A 21,287-nucleotide genomic window follows, 5' to 3' on the forward strand; every position below is an offset into this window, starting at 1 on the left:
GTCCCTGAAAGACACTTAAAAGGAGCAGAAAACAACTCGGCTTAGTAGAACAGCCTCTGTTCCACCTGGTACCAGCTTAATTCAACTCGCCTCATTTGTTTTTCCATCAAATGTTGGGAATAGTACCCGGTACTATTTTTGGAATCACTGCTGTCGAGGGTCGAAGTGAGCAGAGGCATTATCAAATGGTGACATGTAAATACAGCAGACTAGCGATTGCTCAGAAATTGCATCAACACGAGAAGTCCTGGAACAAAGAATGCACCATTTTGAAAAGCAGTTATTTAATGCTAACCACTTTACTAACTCAAAACAGCCATATAACAAGAATCTGGAGCAGCATACCTTCAATGTCCTCCACGGTTACTGTGTTAATGTGGTGTTGCCATGACAACCAGCTACACTGAGAGGGGACCGTCTGTAGTGGAAAACAAAGCGCCTGGTACCAAAAGCATGTAGAGTCGAGTCCGTATCAAGTGATGGAAAAGCGCCTTTAGACAGCTCTGACCTGGACATTAAGTTTTCACCCCAAAAGCAGATGAGGTGGCAGCATCTCTTCTTGGAGACAGCAGAACAGCTTTTGGTAGTTTAGCATCTTGTGTTTAGTTCTAGTTCTTAAAAATGAAAAAGCTATAGTGCAACCATACAAGTGCCCTCGAAGTCAGTTCTCAAACAAAATACTACCTTAATAACAAACTGACAAGCATTAAGTAGGCTGAAGACCAAACTGAGATTTAAATGATTTATTAGTTAAGAAATGATACAAATGTGTTAATTTTCTCACTAACATTCTTTCCAGAAGAAATCTGCCAATGCCTGACACTTTAAACACAAAAGGGGGAAAAGTTTCTTCAGTAAACTGCATCCCTACATACATCAGTTTGTTAAACCACAATAACAAAAGTTTGGTTAGAAGCATGTTTGTACATGTGGTGTTTGCGCACACACAAAAAAAAGAAGTTGGCACTGGTTAGATTCGGCTTACGCTGCTTGCTCCTACTTTTAGTTTTATTGGTAAATCAGCAGTGTATAAAAATATATAAAAAAAAAAAAGGCCATTTATGAATCAAAAAGCAATCCAGCTTGTTTAAAATGACAAAAAGCCGACTGTTTCAGGTCGCACTCCGATTAAGGCTTCAAACAACCGACCCTTAACATGCGTGAGCAAAATTACATTTCCACAACAGAAATCTTAAATAAAATTTTACTTTGAAAAGCCTATCACCACTCCATACCACCACCTTCCAAAGTAATCAGAAGAAGCCAACTCTTCTAAAAACCCTCACCAGAATTAACAAACCTTTCAGTTCCAAGAAGAACAAAAGCACTAAATGTGTATTAAATGTTGGCATGTGACAAAAATTGAGAAAGAAACCAAATATATACAGCAAAAAAAAACAAAAAAACAAACATATGTAATATGCAAAGGCGACATGTTGCTTTGGGCAACCCCCCACCCCACCCACCTATCAGTCTTCACTGAAGACCCCTCAACCCAACATCCTAATCCCCACCCACACATATTCGCTCATACACACAGAACATCACGAAACACGATTACGTCACTAAGCCTGTTAGTTTGGAAACGAGGTGAAGCACTGGAACTCCCATCTCCCTCTCTTCCCCCTCTTTAGTCAGAGAGGGCAGACAGGGCCTTGGCACAGTCGTTCCACTTGTCCGTCTCAGGGTTGTAGACCTCCATTGTATTGAGGAACTCGTTGCCATCAAAGCCACCCACAGCGTAGATGGTTCCACCCAGCATGGCCACGCCTGCGTTACTGCGTGAAGATGTCATGCTACCCAGCATCCTCCACTCGTTGTGGGCAGGGTCGTACATCTCCACACAGCGGAGGGCGTGGGAGCCGTCAAAGCCGCCGACAACAAACAGTTTGCCTGGAAACAGTGAGAAACATCAAACCTGTCAGAATTACTGCATTATGCAAAAGAGGGAAAAAAAAAAACCTTCACTTAAATTTGAATTTTTTTGTCTGGAAGCATCAAGTCACTGATTTGTTCCTTGCGCTTCAGAAGCTCCCATAGAACTGCAACTCGCAGAGGCAGTATTTAATTCCAGTGTTTCCATCATACCATGCATTGTCATGGGCCTACCTGCATGGACGGCAACGCCGGCCCCCCTGCGAGCCACGTTCATGGGGGCTATCAGGGTCCAGGTGTTGTTCTCTGGGTTATAGCGTTCCACACTGTTCAGGCAGTTCCACGACTCCGCCCCTCCAATCGCATACATGAAGCCATCCAACTCACACACCACTACCTGGTGCCTCCCTGAAAACACACTTAAATTAATGCCAACTTCTCATCTTCCTTCTGGCTACAAGAACAGAAACTTTTCTCTGGCGGACTATGATCCTACTTTTGGTCTCATTCTGAAATGTAATTCGCTGTCCGCTCCAACAATCCCTTTTTTCCCCAGAAAGAATAATTAAAGGATCACTTACATTAAACATGTGTTAGCCAAAAACATTTATCTTTACACCTGTGGTTTAATGCTATGTGTATCAATTGTAATAAAATGTTTTGCTGAGTGTATGAGTGGGCACGCACTGATGTTAAGGGAGGCACAGTTGGACCAGGTTTTGGTCACAGGGTCAAAAGCGTCACAGTTCTTCAGGCCCTTCTGCCCACAGGGGTCTGACCCTCCCACAACATAAAGTTTGTTGTTCAAGGAACAGACACCTTTAAACACAGCAGAGAGTAAGGAGTTAATTAGTTAAAGGAGTTACCTCATTTTTCTTTAGAGGTTATTATATGCAACAGTAAGTTAATGAGTCCTCACAGGAGGGTCTCACCTGCATTGCAGCGGTTTGTCCTCAGCTCTGGCACTTGAGCCCACTCATCAGCGTGTGGATCGTATGTCTCCCCGCAGCTCAGCTCATCAGAATGTCCATTTGAACCCCCAATCACATACAGCTGACCCTGTGAAGGGCGTAAATGAAAAAGTCATTCAATGAAACAACCACCTGGCACTTACCCCCATGCATCTGAAGTCTGGTCGTTTTGTAAATTTAACCTACTAACGAATGAGGAATCATAAATATACATTATATTCTTTAGCGATGTAAAAGCCGGCACACAAACAAATCTATACATGGCAGCCCAACATTATATATTAGCAAGTAAAATAGGTTGCAATTTAAAACTTGCATCATATGCAGTCATCATTATTGATTTTTAAATGCTCAGAAATATGTTCCCATCCCTCTTTTGCATTTGATTACTGATAAGTATTCTTGGTCAGGTACACCCCTAGTTTGTAGTTCACACAGAAGCAGGCTGCAGCAAGTGTGTCATAACGTTGATATGCCAGTATGTTTATTTTTGTTTGTTGATTAATGCAAAATGCAACCTAGTAACAGAGAAATTTGAGACTGTCATTTATAGCAGCTGGCTAACCACAGCACTCAGGGTGCCTGCTGGCGAAAAGACCAGAGATCATGTTTCCCCTGAAGTCCAGAAAACCCACGAACCAAATTTGAAGCACCACAAATCCAGTCTGCTGGAGCTTCTTTAAAACAGATTTTTTTGGGATCCAATACCACCACCCACCCCTTCAGCAGAGGAATATGAAAACAGTCTGTTAGTAACAAAACTATGCAACTACAGCAGTCAGTCTAGTCGTGCAACGTTATTTATGGGTTATAAAAATAAACATTTTTGAGTGAAGTCAGTCTTTTAAGATAACTTGCCTTTCAAGATGAAATGTATGTTCTTGGTCTCTGATTTTATGAAATATATTTCCCCCAAAAAGTGCGACTTATAGTCCAGTGCGACTTATATATGTTTTTTTCTTCTTCATTATGCATTTTTTGGCTGGTGCGACGTATACTCAGGAGCGACTTATAGTCCGGAAAATACGGTATTTGGACAGGGATTTGGTATGTATGTGTTTGTACAAGACACCCGTTTAAACAGTGTACAGGTGCACCCCAAGGCCAATACTCAGTGTCAGTTTATTGTAAAGTCAACAAATCTAAGATAAAGATGACTATCCAACCGTACCATGAGAACAGCCATCTGGAATCGAGCCCTCGGAGTCCGCATGGGCGCAATGAAGTTCCAGCGGTCCTCTATGGGGTCATAACATTCCACAGTCCTCAGACACTCCTCTCTGTTGTAGCCTCCTGCAGGATCGAGATTATGCACCAAGGTCAAACTTAGGATGTGCCGTGTTGCCTTTTATAACATAATCCCCCATATTTCAGCTGAAAGTAAATTGGCAGCCTTACTAAAACAGCTTAAGTTTGACAAAGACCAAGTTTCGGCTCAGGCTACACAAGGTGAAGTGAGCACCTCCAGGTTAGTTTGTCACTGTATATTTAAGCGCAACTACACCCTCAGTTATTGAGCTGTATACTTAATCACATGGACCTTTGTTGGCTTATGATGTCCAGATGGTTTTCTAAACAAAATTTATACTGTGTATAATCCTGTTTAGCACCCACCTACTGCAATGAGTCTTCCATTCAGGGCTACGGTGCCCAGGCCAGAGCGCGCATAATGCATGGGTGAGAGCGGCTGCTCCTCCAACTCCTCAGGCTGGGCCTCGAAGCTGAGGCTCTTCATCAGGCAGGGGGTGGCAGACGGAGAGGTCTGAGGACTGCTGCGACTACGCAAAAAGATCACACACAGCACACCATCCAGCACAGCCAGACACAGGTAGGTGTTGTCTGCAGGAAAGATTTAAGATAGTTAGTCACTTGAGGGGGGAGAGAAAATTTGAGATTAAGTTCATAACTGTGGAGAAAAATAACCAAATCTAACTCTACTAGTCTGTGACAAATAATGTAGTTTATAAACTCTTACCTGTGGTCTTCTCAGAGGCGATGTACTTCCACTCTCTCCTGGCAGTTTGTTTGGGGGCATTTGCTGCTTGGTTGGAGGGTGACGTGCTTCCTGAGGAGCTGCAGCTCATCTGTCTCTGGGTGCTCTCCCGTACAGGTTTCTTCTGTAAGAGCACAGTGCAGCTACAGAAGCCAAGCTTGCGCCACAGGCCTTCCACAGTTGCCTACACCAGCGTATCCTACCCAACCCTACACTATGATCCAGCTTGTTTAAAGCGGACATGACATAATGAACCATGTCCAACTATGTAGTGAAATCTTGCACCATCTGAAGGCAACAGAACTGCAGTCTACAGTCTCAGACCACGCTACAATCAGATCTTACAGCACACGCTTCAGTAACTACAGAGGGTACACAAGCAGGAAGAGCCATCACTGCCCATGTTCAACAAGTTGAGATTGGCTTAAAAATCTAAATGTGGTTTTAATATACTCAACAGCATAGCCAGGCAGGCATCATAGCTCATTTCTTGCTAACCCACACACATTAGTTGATACTTTATAGCTAAAATTGTGGTATTAAATGAGCTGTATCTTCATCTAGCCGGGCACAGGCTGGGCAGTATTTTTATGCATGGCCAGGCACAAGCTGTACAGTGAAGCTACACGCTGCCAAGTCTACACAGACTGCGGTAGAGACTTCATTACAGTGAAGCCAGGCACAAGCTGTTGAGTACCTGCACAAACTGGAGGTGGTCCTCCTCGCCACCAAACACCTCAGTGTGCCCCTCAATCAGCAGCCCTCCATCCACCAGCTTATGGTCAGGTGAGTAGTACAGCGTTTGCACCTGAAAGACAAACAGCAACAACACACCCATGTGGCTGTCTCCATGGCAACACACAGAGCCCCAGCATAATGGGGAGTAGGGGAGAAGGAGGGAGGCAGAACTGTGAAGAAGAATGGGGGAAGGGAGAAAGGTCTGGATCTTCAGTTGCTTGAGTCCTTTAAAAAGACATGTTACCACTGCAGAGTGGCACAAGAAGGTATCGGACAGTGGCTCTCCTTAATTTGCATGTCAAAAAAAAAAGAGGGAGCTGGTGAAGAAGGAGAAGCTGCATCTGGAAAGATCTTCTCTGAAGAATGAAGAGGGGGGGAGGGGGGCTGCATGTGGGCCTCTTTCCGCCGGCTGCTTGCAAACTGCTCCTCTAGCTTAGGAGGTTTGTCACTGTGATGGCTACGACAAAGGCTGTCACAGTAGCACCGTTTTTACAACTATCAAGCTAATGCTTGAATGTCAGCTCATAATATGTTAAACCCAACCAGAAGTAAAGGCAAAACCACATGTTCTGTTGAGGCCAGACAAATACAGTGAGGAAATGTGTTGAAGTCACTCAGCCGCTCATTTCAAGGGAAAGTTTTAGAAGAGAAAAGCAAAAAGCTCCTGTGATATTACTGAGAGTTGCTGGAAATGTTAAATTCACCTGGAAGATTAATAATTAATTTGTAGTCCAATGAAATTATATTCAACCAATCACCATGTGCAATGCTGTTTTCTGTCCAATGCCTAATTTGAGTGGTTTTTGAATGTGCCAGTGGATAGGTATGCCTGTATGAGAATATACAATTACATGCAGCAAAGGGAAACTGAATTTGATGCATTTCTTGCTAAAGGTTTATGAGCTATGTGTTGTCATAAATGCAGAAATGGGATGCATCTGTATGTGTAGCATGGACAGATGGAAGCACAGTGTTGCTTGGCTGCAAAGAGAGGCTGCTGAGAGGCAGTAGCACTCCTCTCCTCCCCCTCTTTTCTCTGACTCATTACCCCGGTGGCCCAGTCCTGGCTCCTCAGTCTGGTCTCCTGCTGCTGCTGCTACTAACCTACAGGAGAGATAAATCAATGGGGAGGAGTGCCTGTTAGTGCTGGAGCAACAAACAAGCACCTGTTCAGATAGTATAGTGGCAGTGAGACAGCAGAATCATAGATCAGACCTTAGACAACCTTCGGTTTTCTGTTTCAGAGGAGAAGAGCACTGTAATACTGAGATTGGGTTGTATGTAAACCAAACACACACCCAAAGGAGAACAGCGGAAACAAAACAAAACAAAAAAAAACGAGCAAGCAGCACCTCTTTTGAGCTCACCTCTACTTTGTAGTATGGTTCAGGGGTACAGAGTTTCTTACTGCAAAAACTCAAATCAGAGGGGAAACAAGAACAATCCTGACATAGCAGCATGACATTGGCATGCCTAGTTCAGCCCCCTTAATGACTTTTTTACGTCAAAAACAGGAGGAGTTGGGGGGGCGCAGTAATGAAGATCTGGGGTGATAATTGCATTCCCTGGTACTGACCTCCTCCATCAGTCGTTCCAGTTGGTCTCCGTTCTCCCAAAGGCTACGCTGCACCCAGCTGAGCACCTTCGAGTACAGCTTGCCGTTGCTGGGTAGGGTCAGGTTGTCTTCTACCATTACTTCTAACTGGAAACACACAAAGGGGGTGAATCAGGAGTTAGATTCATACACAGCACAAATAAAGGGAATGCATAACTGATGAAATTAATACCATGGCCTTTAATGCACACCAGGAAACTTGAGCTTACTGGCTGATTACCAGTTTACCTGAGCCTGGGCAACATTTGATTTGTTACTTTGATTGCTGGAAATATGCAGGGATAGCAAGGTGACAACTAAAATGCATAATGGCTGCCTATGAAGGTTTTCATTATTAGTGACTAGAAGGGTATTTAAACATCCCAAAAGAAAGACTGATTTGACTTGTCCCATTTAATTAATTAGAATACTAGCCATTGGATTTTTTTTTTTCTAGAGCAAAGAAACTACTAAATACTTTGACATCTATGCAAATTCAAGCAGTTACCTTGAGGCGGGGAAGTTTGAGGAAGTCCTCCTGTTCAGACACTTCCAGCAGATGGTCCTGGATGAAAGCATCCACCTTGGCCAAAACTCTGCCGTCTACCATAGAGCTGGCAAAGTTACGAAAGGAGATGGCGTTCTGGGGATCCATCTTAGACAGCAGGTAGTCACCACAAATCTGTGGAGGGAGAGCTATTAGAGTAAATTACATAGTTTATTTCTACATTTTGAAGTTAATACTCTCTCTTTAGCGCTCCCCCAGGACGTCTGTCTGGATTTGAGGCACACAACAATATACCTGTTTGACTCGCTCCATCTTGAACCTTTTGGCTGCAGAGTAAACATCCTTGACCAGCTCTTTGTCTGCCTTTAGCCTGTATTATACCCAGAAAATAAATAATGTTAATATTTAAAAGTTATTAATTTTATAATGAAAACTTGCAGTGACAACTAAAAGGTCAAAAGGTGCCACTGACTGAGCAGTATAGGCATAGTTGAGCAAGATCTCCACTGCCTCTGGGTCCAAGTCCTCAAAAGTGACATGAGAGACTCCATGAGGCTCGGCGTCACTATTAAAGATCTCAAACAAGTAGGGGCTGCAGCAAGCCAGAACAGCACGGTGAGCCATCAATTCATGGCCACACACCTGGCGAGAGAAGACAACAAGCACTTCAAATTAGCTGAAGAGAACTAGTTTGACAACTGCAACAAAACACTGTGTCAGGGTCAATTGAAACATGCTCTTCATTTTATCCCTTACTCACACATGGCCCGGGTCGTGTGTGTGTTTGCATTAAACCATACCTGCAGTCTAACATCGCAGAACTGGCCAGTCTTTCTCAGAGCATTCATTTTGGCCACGGTGGAATCCAAGAAACTCTCATCCTGAAAGGTCAAATAACCGTTTGGGATCATCTTGGTCAATTTTGATGGTGTGTCTGCGGAGGAAAGATAAGAAATATATTCATGCTGAGAAAAGCGGTAATAGCTGGATTTATTAACTGATAACAGAGAAGATTATAGAGTAAGGTGCATGTGATGTGCAAGGTGTATTGTAATCTGCCCTATGCACTAGTTAAGGTCTTACGTGATCAAGAATAATGCAAATCCAAGAAAGCACCACAGCTAGAGCAGGAACCAAAGGTAGGCAACAGGTGAAGCAGACCAAGATCACAGAGGTACTAAGTCTTCTTCACCCAAGGAGAGGGAAGGGAACTTGTCAGAAGAAATGCCAGTTGACTACACAGACGTGAGCAGAAGAGAGAAGGGGGGCAGTCGCACGGGCAAACTATCAGGCTTGAAGTGACTGTAATCAAGTCCTCGGGATCCCGTTGGCTATAGAGTTGTACTTATTCTGTGTTGGTCGTACATTATAACCTAGAGGAAAACAGAAAAAAGGGAAATTATTTTTTTAAGCACAGAAAGAACAAATGACTCATAAGGAATTGATGCCGTCTGTTCTTTGGACACAAGCGACGCCTGCATGAGCCAGTTCCTTGTGGTAAATCAAGAAAAGCTTGTGCACAGGATGATAGTTAAGAACACTGCCTTCCTTCTTCTTCACAGGCCAAACATTTGCACAGCAGTAAAGCTCACATGGCTTCCATATTCCACCTATGCATAAAAATTTCAAGAATAGACTCAACTAACTCAGGATACACAGCATTATCCAAATGTGCTGTAGGGGCACACGGCACTGGCAGCTAAGCTCATGCATGTGCCCTGCTCTCATTTAGCACCTTTAAATCTCCACACCTGCTGCTACATCCCACCAGGCCAAGCAAGACTGTTAATTCATCTCATGCCTTCAGCTCTATTTCTACTCTCTCCTGAGGAAAGGCCACTCCATCGCTGTCCAATGCCATTAGCCCCTCTGGCCAGCTCCTCCCTGTAGGAACCCATTCATTAAACGCTGACCTATAGGAAAAGGTAGGAGGGAACAACATTTCCATTGCCAGACGCTTCTGAGACAGAAGGACGGTCTGTTTTTTTAATGCAACTGCCTGACTGCACTCTGGATTCTGGTTGGCCTCTTAGGTACTAAGTACTCCATACACCCTGCAACTGTAGCCCACAAGCTCCACCCAAATTTACATGTCACATCCAGAGATCAATCCATCTCAGGATACTTTATTCTGCATTTGGATTTCACTCATTATAAAGCCCTGGATAGTGCAAAGGAAAACACTTGTACCAACAAAATCGTCACATTAGAAGATGACACAATTTACATTAATTCTGCATCTAACCACATCAACATCAGGCCATCTGCAGGCTGTAGCACTATAAATAAATTACATGGTAATCCCAACAGTTTTATTACCATCTCACTTGGGGAGAGAAGACAAGGCCGACCACAGTAGCTGCCCCACAGTCCAAAACCGTATCCACACTCCATGTGCGGCTTTTGTGGGTAGCAAAGCTTAGTGCAAGTTTCCACTTACATGTAATTCTAACTCATTAAAAAAAAAAAGCTTATGAGCTGCTGAACATAAAATGTACTCCTTACCGTAGCTGCTGTCAGTGGTACATTTCTAGTACCGGGGCATGATTCACTGTGTGAGATTTTCTACATAAAATCCTCTAATTTGTTGGCAAAAATATCAGTACTTGCAAGTGATTCAGCCTGAAAGGGCATAACATAAATTTCTGCTCCTCAAAAAAGTATGACAACCTTCTAGTTATGAGAACTAGAAACAAAAGCTTTATTATTAAAATTATTTTTTTTATCTCTTGGAAGATGAACACTTCAGGCCCATTTGCTCTGTACACTGCATGGTTTCACTTCAGGATAGAGGGTTATCTTCTAGCACAATGTAACACAATGTTAAATGTTACACAATGTAAGACCCATACAAGGTATACAATCACATTCTTGCAAACAACAAGGTCACATCACAATGAATTGAGTGTTTGAGATTTTTAAATCTAGAGATGCTCGTTAAATAAATACCAAATATATGTGTGTGCCGGCATGAAAAGATGTAATTCACACTGCCTGTGTGTGGATGGAGGAACACGCTGACCCAGTTTTGAATCATTACGCAATATCTGGCAAAAGAGTCCTTGTGGAGGCTCAAGTCCTCGATTCTGTCCACCACACTCGTCTGCTGCCTTGTTTTTCTCTCATTCCTCCAGCCAACACTGAGCCACACCCTCAGCTCTCTAGATACTTCTTTAGCACAGAGCTGCTGCTTTGGTCACAGATTAAATAATCCTCTGTAAACCGATAAAACAATCTTACACCATTACCAGTTGACGTCTGCATGGCCACATGAAAACTGCTGTGTTACACTTATCACCCGCCGATTATCGTCTCCGGGAAATGGTCACCCTTTTAATCGCTTATGGGGACAAGATTCATGACCAACATTTACCAACTGATTAATCAGACACAAAGGTGCAGGTCTGACACTGAACAATCAATGCTTGTTAGATGCCAGTGGTGAAGAGAGGCATAGGCGGATATCTTACCCCAGTCTTTGTGTGGAAATTTGCCATTTTCTTATTGAACTAATGGAGTGACATTAAAGAATAAAGGCAATAAAACAGCAGAAGGGAAACACTGTGCAGATTGAAAAGGATGAAAAAGTCAAACATGATTTGAGAAATCAGAATCAGCAGAAGGGAAACACTGTGCAGATTGGAAAGGATGAAAAGGTCAAACATGATTTGAGAAATCAGAATTCCCCCCCCCTTAAAAGCTCGGGCAAGTTGGAAAAAGTGTGAATATTGTTACGCCTTAAAGTGCATGATAAATGATTTATTTTCTTCTTTATAAAATCATTAATAGTTCATCAGCGTTTTATTCGGGAATATTCCATGTACCTTCAGTAAAGGATTAACAGGCCAGTAGGTCAAACTGTACCATGCTTAAACGAACGGGCCTGCAGCCAGAAGACACTACACTATGTCAATACTTATAAAATGACACAATATGGCACCTAAAGGACAAGATGTAACGTTACACATGGTGCCCCTGGTGGGCAAGTCTTACAACAGGAAAATCAACTCAAATTTCCTGCAGACAATACGCACACTTCAGCTTCCTAGGAAAGCAGCAGTTATTTAGCTGGAGCCAAAAGCTTGTCACCTGAAGAGATACGGAGATGCTAGGAAGCTAGTGCGTGTTAGCATGTTAGCCTCTTAGCCAAGCAACCTGCTGCTTACCTAGTGACTGGGAACAACGAGACGGACACGCCGGCCTTTGACTTGCTTAACTGAACCACGGAGAGTACAATCAGTCGTTTGCCCATGTCTGTCCTCAACATAAGCTGGCAATGTGACCTAAAGTAGCTAATCTCCGCGCCATTAACTAACGTTTTAGCTGTAAGGTTATGCGGGAAGTGGCGGGCTGTATGTCATTGTCCCCGCCAACAAGGAGCATTGGTACCGCCATGCCCGAGCGCAAACAAACAGCTGCTACCCATTTTAAGCACAAATTTGATATCTAGTTAGAAAACAGCTGCAGCAGTAGTATTCACCATTACCAACAACAGATTTAACCGCTTTGCCACGTTAACAGCTGCTCGCCAAAGACAAAATATCAGCCAGCACCATTTTCTCTTTAACATGTGCAAGGAGAGAGGGAAAAATCTTACCTGAGGGTTGTGACAACAAATCATAGTAGACATATTTAATGCGAATTCAGAGTTGGTTGGTTCGTATTAGAACAAAGACGCAGCGTGGCTACAGGCGCAGCTTTCCGGGGGCAGTATTAGGCGTTTGTTCCCTCTTTGTAGGAGAAGCACAACCACTGTCTGCGTACCCTGAACTAGGTCTGACGACAAAGTGGTGACGGAGAAGCGCGCTCCGGACAAAAGCTATGCGCATGCCACGCCGCCAGTGACGCGGCTTCAGAGGGCGGATTACTCCGCCTACCCTCCACTATGAAGTGATGAAATCCAGGTTGTTGGCAGCACCTTGTTTTTAGCGGTGCCCTCCGAGTCGAGACTACTTTTACTTAAGTAAAATATCTGAGTACTTCTTTCACCACCTCTAATGGTGCACACAGTCACTGGTGAAAGAAGTAGGCCTGCTTACAAAGAGCGGAGATTCACAGCTTATAAGACTGTCTTAGCATACAAAACATACTGAAACCGGTTTTTCTTGTTGCAATAATTCCTCCTGCTGCACCTTCCTCATGTGCTGTCAATAGAAGTGTTAATGGACAAAACTCAGTCCTTCTATTCAAAAATACTTCTCAAAGCTGTTCTGAATGTATATGAAAGAAATAGCTTTCAAAGCTACAACTTTTTCATCTTTCCACTGCAGCTCAACAAGAAAAGGGGAGTTTTTATACTAAAACACTAATGTTGGGAGATTTTATCTTTTTTTTACTTAGACAAGGTTCATCAGCTTTTTCCTTATCATGTCTTTTATTTCTTTTACATTGAGTGTCTTCTGTCTTTTGAATGCAAGTGCCAGATTTATTTTCCATTTGTCATATGCATATTTGTGAGTCGTGATAACATACCGGAATGAGTGGTATATTTGATGTCCATTAAGAAGGGACATCCAGGTTAAGCCTCTCTGCTACTGTGCATACATCGCCATTGTTGTACCCGGTACTTTTTACCATACTGACTCTGAGAGACAAGACAGTCCAAGTAACTTCAAAACAGTGCTGATTTATTCCATGAACACAGGTAAAATTAACATTACACGCTCAGGTATCTTGCACCTCCAACCTGCACGCAGGCAGATGTAAGATGAAAGACCCTGAACCCACCAGGCCTATACATTATATCCCCTCGGTTGGGCTAGCCCCATACTACACAGAAACGTCAACCGAGACGTCTCTGTTACCAGCTGTGCAGCTGGCCATAGCAGTAGTCAAAACATGAAGCAAATCAATGTGCATGTGTGTGTGTCTGTTGATTAAGTGGTGTGTAGCTAAAAACATTCTCACGACCTCTAGTAACATGTCGTGATATTAAACATAAGAACATATTATGGCTAAGGCTACAGTTATACACGTCGTAATAATAATATTAAACACCCTGTCTGCTGACAGTCATCAACTCTTCTCCCTAGTTATCCTTGACCAGATGTACCCTGTAGAAACTCATAAGCATGCCTAAGCATTTAACAGTCTAACTAGACATCCTATCTCCACTAAACATTTCTAATACATAAAGTATCTATCCAATTTCTATCTGACTAAAAATACCTAACACCATAGAGAAAGAAGAATTCTTTCACCTGCCCTGACTGAATAGAGCTTAGCACTACCTCAGTATGTCAGTAATTAGATTAGAGGATGGGAATAGCTTCAGTACCAGTGTATCAGCCAGTGTACATGGTGAGTATGTGTGGCCAGGTATTACTTATGTTGTGGGGAGGTAAATCTGTTTGCACAGTCACATTATGGGGACAAAAAGCAAGTCCCCAAAATGTAAGCCATTAAATATTAGAGTGATAACTTGGTTTAAGGTTATGGTTAAGTGTGTGTGTGCTTGTTTGTATTAGTTTCTATGTAATGTAACAAAACTCAGTGACAGTAGCACAAGACCATTAAAAGCACACTGACCACTGTGTTGAAAACCACAGTGAAAACGATCAAAGCCAGTCCAGTCACCACAGATTAAGTTTATCAACACAAAGTAATCTCTTCATATCAGCCCTTGTACTGGTATTATCACCAGAATATGTTTTGCCTCCATCCATGTGAAGGTGACATTCCTGACAAGGTGAAAGAAGTTACTGCTAGCTCATGGTCAGGAAAATGAATGACTGGTTGCCACAATTGGACATTAGCATCATATTTCACCTCTCTTTCTTCCTTTCTTTCTGTCTTTTAATACAGTCAGGTCAGGAAACAAACAAGGTCATATCACAGATCTGAACACATTTTAAGGTCATATCACGGATGTTTTCAGCACAACAATTTGAAGGTGATACTTTGCATGCCATCACTGATCTCTGTATACAACACAGTGTGATTGCAAAACACATTATCATAAGAACTGTAATGTAAAAACATATAACTGCGTCTTAAATTAATGAATTACATAGTGTAAATCCAAAATCAGCACAGCTTTCTTCATCTCAGAGCTTGTCATTGAAATTTTGTTTTGCAAAAGCTCAGCTGCGCTGTCATCCCTTTTCAATATTCTCCTGACTGCAGAATGAAGGCTCCCTGACAAGCAGTCAGTCCATTGTCATAGTATATGCCTGGAGCCTCAGACACAAGCATGGTGATAAAATCTGGTGGCCTATGGCCAATTGATTCACCCTGATGTATTAATTGCCTAAGGAGGTGTTTTTATATGAACTGCATGGTGACCAAATCATGGAAAGAAGCTGAAAATCTTGAAAAATGAAAAACTGGTGTCCAGCCTGCTGTTGTATTACATTTAATTACACGTAGATGCAGAGGGACCCAACTTGGAATAAACATATTGCGTGCAGCTCAGGTAGCATGTCTGTGTTTACATGTGCAATTACCATTTTCATGACATGCACATCACATTGCCTTTTTACCAAGCAGCAGCCTGTCAACTTCATGCTGGCAGGTGTGTCTTGATGAAAATGGGGTGTGTCCAGGTAAATTTGGGGCACATTGGTAATATGAGGGCACCTGAAGTAACTGCACTACTGACCAGTGGTCTTATACTTGTATAGTGCTTTTCTATGCATTGCAGCACACTCAAAGCACTTTCACACTCTTTGCCCATTCACCCATTCACACTCCCAAGCGCTCACACATTTAATGCACCAGTCTCATCACTGGGAGCAACTGGGCGTTCAGTGTTTTACTCAAGGACACTTCGACATGTTGACTGGACAAGCTGGGAATTGAACCACTATATGTTTTGTACATATTATATGTAGAGTGAACATTTTCTATGAAATTATTTCATCTCTTGCCTTTTAGAATTAAATATTGAATCATACACACACACACACACCCAAACTTAACTAATTCCAGCACAAAAGATGCAGCCTTTATTTTGCTGAGTCATGCTTAGACTCTGACGCCCCCTTCATTCTTTCATTCTACAGAGATTTGTTCAGTGAGGCTGAATAAATGTGCTGTGACAAGGACACTATGAATATTTTAGATATCTGGGCCCAGCAGTAACACAAGGGTGACTGCTGTGTGGACAAAGTTGGAGGCAAGCAGAGGTCTTGGCAAGAATTTAGAGTGACACTAAAGTGTTCAAAAGCCTGGTACTTTACTTTTTAAAAATGTGTTTTAATTTCAGGGATGTCCTTAACAGCCACTGATTTCCTGTTTAGTGTAAATGTGACACCATAGCTTTTTTCTTGTTTAGTTTTGCATTAACTTAATGTACTGGAAAGGATTTCATTTTGCAGTCTGACCTAATTGTCGGATATCTTTTCACTTCTGCAGCACATTCACACCGTCTCATTCTTCTGTCAGCACAGTAAATGCAGTAGTTAGAACATCAAAAGTGTACGTGCCTTTTGGAGTCTCCCTACCCCTCAGCCTGGGGAACTGAAAAATAAGAACAGTGCCACGTGAGTGTGGAGTTACATAGTCCTCTGATAAGGTGCAGATAATTTGCTTAATTCATTAAGTGAACCTTCTCATGACAGGCCAGTAACACTGAGGTGGTGGGTTTTCAGCAGGGCCAGCTCAAAGTTGAGTATCTAAGTTATATATCATGTCTATGCGTGGCCTTTATGGTCTTGAGGCCTCAGATGTCACAGTCTATATGCATTTATCAGACTTCAGAGAATGGTGATTATTCTCTTCATTATAAGAATCCAGTAATGTTTTATTAACATGGATATTATGAAATATGTTGTGAGGCTCGTAAAAAAAATTCTGTCAGTGCTTCATTTACTGAAGAACTGATGTCATCTGGATGATGACTGAAACACTTTCTTACAGCCACATTAGATCATGAACATCTTCCTATTAATTCATTCATTCATTCCCCAAATATATTCATTGTACAGCCCTAACACACTTAAAACAATGTCATCAAAATAACCAAATTAACAGTTCAGTCATACAACCATACACATAAAATACAAAGGTATATGTGATTAAACATGAGTGATACAGAAATACTTCACATCCAACCAGTCAAGTCACTATGTCAGCATGTGAATGAACCTCTGATAGTGTGGTGTGAAGTGATGTATGCTGAAATTAATTGCTCACATTTGGCTACATTTAACTAAAAACATTAAAAACCATATCTAAAATCACATTTTTATAAAGCATTACATTGATATCTATACATTTTCTATCTCAAAGGCAAAATAGAGCTGTTAATTTGATTATGCACCACTTTACAGTCTGCAGTCTATTAAACTGCCTCTGCATAATGAAGCAGCAATGTGAGCTGATAAGTTACAGCTAACACCTTCTGGTATAAGTGATAATTGTGACTATGCAAACCCACAAAGGCTGACTGTAGTCAGATACCCTCTCTAGTTTTCCTCACCACTGTTCCTGACTCGCCTCTATTCCCTCCAGGAGGAAGATTCACAAGAGAGTCACAGGAGTTGAGCTGTCTGTCTCATGAAAGTACACAAAACCCCTATCAGATTCTCACTTTCACACTCTCCACCTATGTGAGGCCTGACCCACTTTTAGGAAGTGGGTCAGCTGAGGAAGATTAGAACACATGCACACACATTGCATCTTTAGGGGTTCTCCCAAGTTAGGACCATTTTAACAATGTACAATAAGGGTGATCACAGCAAGACAAAAGTAAGCAAAAGAATAAAAAGTCACTTTTGAGTATAGTCATGTGCTTCATGCCTCACCTGTATTTCTAATTCTACGAATGTCCTGGATGTTTTTGGAAATGTCAAATGAAACAACAAACAGTCTCCAGGGCAGAGGACTGCTATTTAAGAGCACCATGAAAAAAGAACGATCAAAAACAGATACTCAAAGGATCATTGGTTTTAAGAGTGTCACATCAACACTAGGACTGTTTGATGCAACTGTTGTGGTAGAAATCTGTGTGCAGATGGGAGTTTGTGTGTGTGTGTGTGTGTGTGTGTGTGTGTGTGTGTGTGCAAATGACTGAATGTTATGTAAATGACAACAGCACAACACATGATCTCTGATACTGCTCATGCTGGTGACCTAATTTTCTCTTGCTTACTGAGGTCTCTTCACATCTCCATGCAGCTGTTAAGACAGTCATAAAGCCTCATACATATTGCACAGAGTAAGGAGCAAACTTCACTTCACAGGGCTCCCATTCTCTGTATTGCCACAACAGATTCCTCTGGGTGTTGTGTTTACTCCAGGAAAAGTACCCTCTGCTTTGGTAAAGACATACCAATTTGTTGCTCTTCTTTAAAATCCTCACTGAGCTCCAAATTATAGTATTATTATAATTATTATATTAGGCAAGGCAACTTTATTTACAGTATATAGCACAATTCATGCGCAGAGGCAATTCAAAGTTCTTTACAGAAGTAAGAAAAATATTAGCAGCATTAAAACCAGAATAAGACAAAGTGAAGATAAAACACTGTTAAAATGAGATAAAATACATGAACATAAGAACAAAAAGACAAAATAAAAGAGCTGAAACAGAAATATAGCAGTTACAGTGCAGAAAGAGCAGCAGAGAAACCAGTCAAAAAGGGCACAGGAAAACAGTCACGTTTTTAGTTGGAACTTGAAAGAGGATAGTTGGGGCACATTTGAGGTTGTGAGAAAGTTGGTTTCATGTGTGTGCAGCATAGCAGCTAAAAGCAGCTTCACCCTGCTTGGTTCTGACCCAACGTTCTACCAGCTGACTGCTTCCTCAGGATCTCAGAGCCCTGCTGGGATTGTATCCTTCAAGGAGATCAGAAATGTATTTTGGCTCTATTGCTTGATATACTAGTAGATGCTGTTTAAAAATGATTTTGTAGGTAACTGGTAGCCAGTGTAAGCATTTAAGAACAGGAGTGATGTGTTCAGTTCTCCTGGTTCTGGTTAAAACTCTGGCAACAGAATTTTGAACTATGAACTGAAGTTATTGAACAATTTGGGAAGACTAGACAAAAGACTGTTACAATAGTCCAGCCTGCTGGAAATGAAGGCATGAATTAGTTTCTCTAAATCCTGTCTGGACATCAGACCTCTGAGTCTTGCTATTTGTTTGAGATGATAAAAAGATGATCTAGCTAAGGCCTTAATGTGACTGGTGAAGCTCAGATCTGAGTCAATTATGAAACCAAGATTTCTAACTTGAGTTTTTGTCTTTATAGCTCTAGAATCAAGCTAATCAGTAACCTCTGTCCTTTCCTCCTTGTTGGAAAAATAATAACTTCAGTCTTATTTTTGTTTAACTGAAGAAAATTTGATTGCATCCAGGAATTCACTTGCTTTAAGCACTGAGAGAGAGAGTCTAAGGGACCACAGTCACTTGGTGACCATGCTATGTAAATCTGAGTGTTGTCTGCATAACTATGATAGGCAACATTACTGTCATCTATGATGTGACTCAGAGGAAACATGTACAGGTTGAATAGTAGTGGTCCAAGAATCGAACCCTGAGGGACTCTGCATGTCATGGTGATCCGCTCAGATTTATCCCACCCACTTTTCCAGTCTGTCAAGAAGGATTTCATGGTCCACTGTATCAAAAGCTGCTGAGCTCAAGCAGCATCAAAACTGTTTTACCTGAATTTGTATTACATGAATGTCATTTATTGCCTTTGGCAGTGCTGTCTCTTCGCTGGAGTGTTGTCTAAAGCCAGAATGAAATCTGTCCAAAAGGCCATTTATATAAAAAAAAAACTGTTGAGTTAATAATATGTTAATAATATGCATGTTAAAAGCAGTCAGCCTCACTGTGATATGTTGAATTACTCTTTATGCACAAGGCACCCTCTGTTGTTTAGTTCCTTTGTGTCTTTCCTAATGAGAATTTAATACTCTCAGCTTTTCCTCTTAACACACCCTCACCCATGGAGGCAGTGAGGTGCTGAGAAAAGCTGACAGAAATATCTAATTAGTTGTGTACCAGCGGCTCACTCATCACACACTGTGCTTTCTGTAATGAGCCTGTTAGCAGTATATTGCCCTTGAGGAATAACACAGTGATACATATTAGTGTTGTGCATTGCTGGCAATGACAAGTCTATTTGATAAGTACAGTATATGAAGTCTATTTTTGAGCTCAGCTTTAGCACCATCAGTTATCTGTTTTATCTTCAAACTGCATTAAAACTCTATCTGTCATCAGCATTGATTATGAGATTTTCTCAGTTTTAACCAGTCTTAATTTTAATGCCTCAAACACCTGTACAGCCTGTACAGTAAGACACATACAAAATGCCCACTTTCTGAACTACAGTAAAGATTTTAACAGCTATGATGATCAAGTAAATATAGAGAGAGACAATTTGTATTGCCACAGTATACACAGTTAATTATTGTTCTGTTCACCTTTAGTATTGTTTAGAGGGAATGTTCCACTGGTAAAGTGAATAGCTTCTTCCGTGTGCCAACAACTGGGGCTTAAAGCAGAGGTGTTGATACTGGAAAATAGTTTCTCTCTGTAAGATCTGCTGAGGTGGACATAAAATTTGACCTAGTTATCATTATAGGTCACACGTCATTAAGTTGAAACAGAGACACATAAGTCAAGAAAATGCTGTGTGCACATGCATGTGGGCAAACACACACGCACAGCTGTACACACACACAGTGGCTGCTGGCTATAATCTCTATAAGGGGATTAACTTTTAACTAGGAATGTGCTTTCAGAGAAGAACTCTTGCAACACTTTGACCTTAGTCTCTTTTATCCAGTTATAGCCGGAGTTACTGGGAACTCACACACAGTGTCCCTGTAACAGTACCAGAAAGCCAATTGTTTAACACAGAAAGGATCACTGGGGTCACTAAAAATTCAAGCGTTGCTTCACAAATTAAATGTAGTATATATACAGGACATTTTATAATGTTATCACACTGATAGAAGTGTATTTAAATGCTCTAGTACCTGAGATCCACCCTTACAAGCTCATCATTCAAGCATCCTAATTCAGATGAAGGCACCCCGATAAACTGGAAGATTTTTGGTTTTGTGCTGCTTAACAGAAGGAATAATTAAACACAGTCTTCCTATTCTAGTTAAATGGTGAAAGCTTCAGAGCTGAGTAGCAGAGTAACCAGGACTGCACATTTGCATTAATGTCTCTTCTGGGCCAGTTGACCTGTTTCCTTTAAAGTGAACTTGAGATTTAATTGAGGCTATGCTTTTGTAGGACAGTAGCCTTGGTTATTTATCTCCATTGTTTACTCATAGATGAGTCCCTGCGCTTACTTATCTTGTAGGAAATTTGCAGAACATCCTTCTTGCTGTTGTGTTACTCATGCACCTTCTGTTTGTTCATTGTGTGTGATGTGCTTTGTTATCACATGAACAGAAAATGTCAGCAGGTGTATTTTCATATTTACATTAGAAAATGAATCATAAATCTCTGGCTGTCTTGCTCTATTTAGCATTGTTTATATGTATATATATATGTATAAAAAATTCCCTACTTGCCCCCCACTTTGGGGCGGTCTTGTATTCCTTCCTTCGAGCTCGGGTCCTCTACCAGAGGCCTGGGAGCTTTGAGGGTCCTGCTCAGTATCTTAGCTGTTCCTAGCACTGCACTCTTCTGGACAG

General features: G+C 41.7%; 1 protein-coding gene across 2 annotated transcripts; it reads right to left on the reverse strand.

The window, feature by feature from the left end:
* Positions 1 to 728: 728 nt before the first annotated feature.
* ivns1abpa (influenza virus NS1A binding protein a) lies at positions 729 to 12,496 on the reverse strand. 2 transcript variants are annotated; one of them, XM_020602784.1, is made up of 15 exons: positions 12,277 to 12,496; positions 8,763 to 9,052; positions 8,480 to 8,613; positions 8,152 to 8,321; positions 7,974 to 8,049; positions 7,680 to 7,853; positions 7,154 to 7,279; positions 5,537 to 5,647; positions 4,822 to 4,963; positions 4,461 to 4,685; positions 4,018 to 4,139; positions 2,808 to 2,934; positions 2,563 to 2,694; positions 2,110 to 2,283; positions 729 to 1,893 (listed from the first exon to the last, which is right to left on the reverse strand). In XM_020602784.1, exons 3-15 carry the CDS (start codon positions 8,588 to 8,590, stop codon positions 1,631 to 1,633), a joined length of 1,953 nt encoding a protein of 650 aa, XP_020458440.1. In that variant the 5' UTR covers positions 8,591 to 8,613; positions 8,763 to 9,052; positions 12,277 to 12,496; the 3' UTR covers positions 729 to 1,630. The 2 variants fall into 2 exon arrangements, with proteins under 2 accessions (XP_020458440.1, XP_020458441.1); XM_020602785.1 differs by lacking the exon at positions 12,277 to 12,496 and adding an exon at positions 9,415 to 9,434.
* Between the last annotated feature and the right edge of the window lie 8,791 nt (positions 12,497 to 21,287).

Source organism: Monopterus albus, unplaced genomic scaffold (genome assembly GCF_001952655.1).
Source record: "Monopterus albus unplaced genomic scaffold, M_albus_1.0 scaffold58.1, whole genome shotgun sequence".
NCBI lineage: Eukaryota > Metazoa > Chordata > Actinopteri > Synbranchiformes > Synbranchidae > Monopterus > Monopterus albus.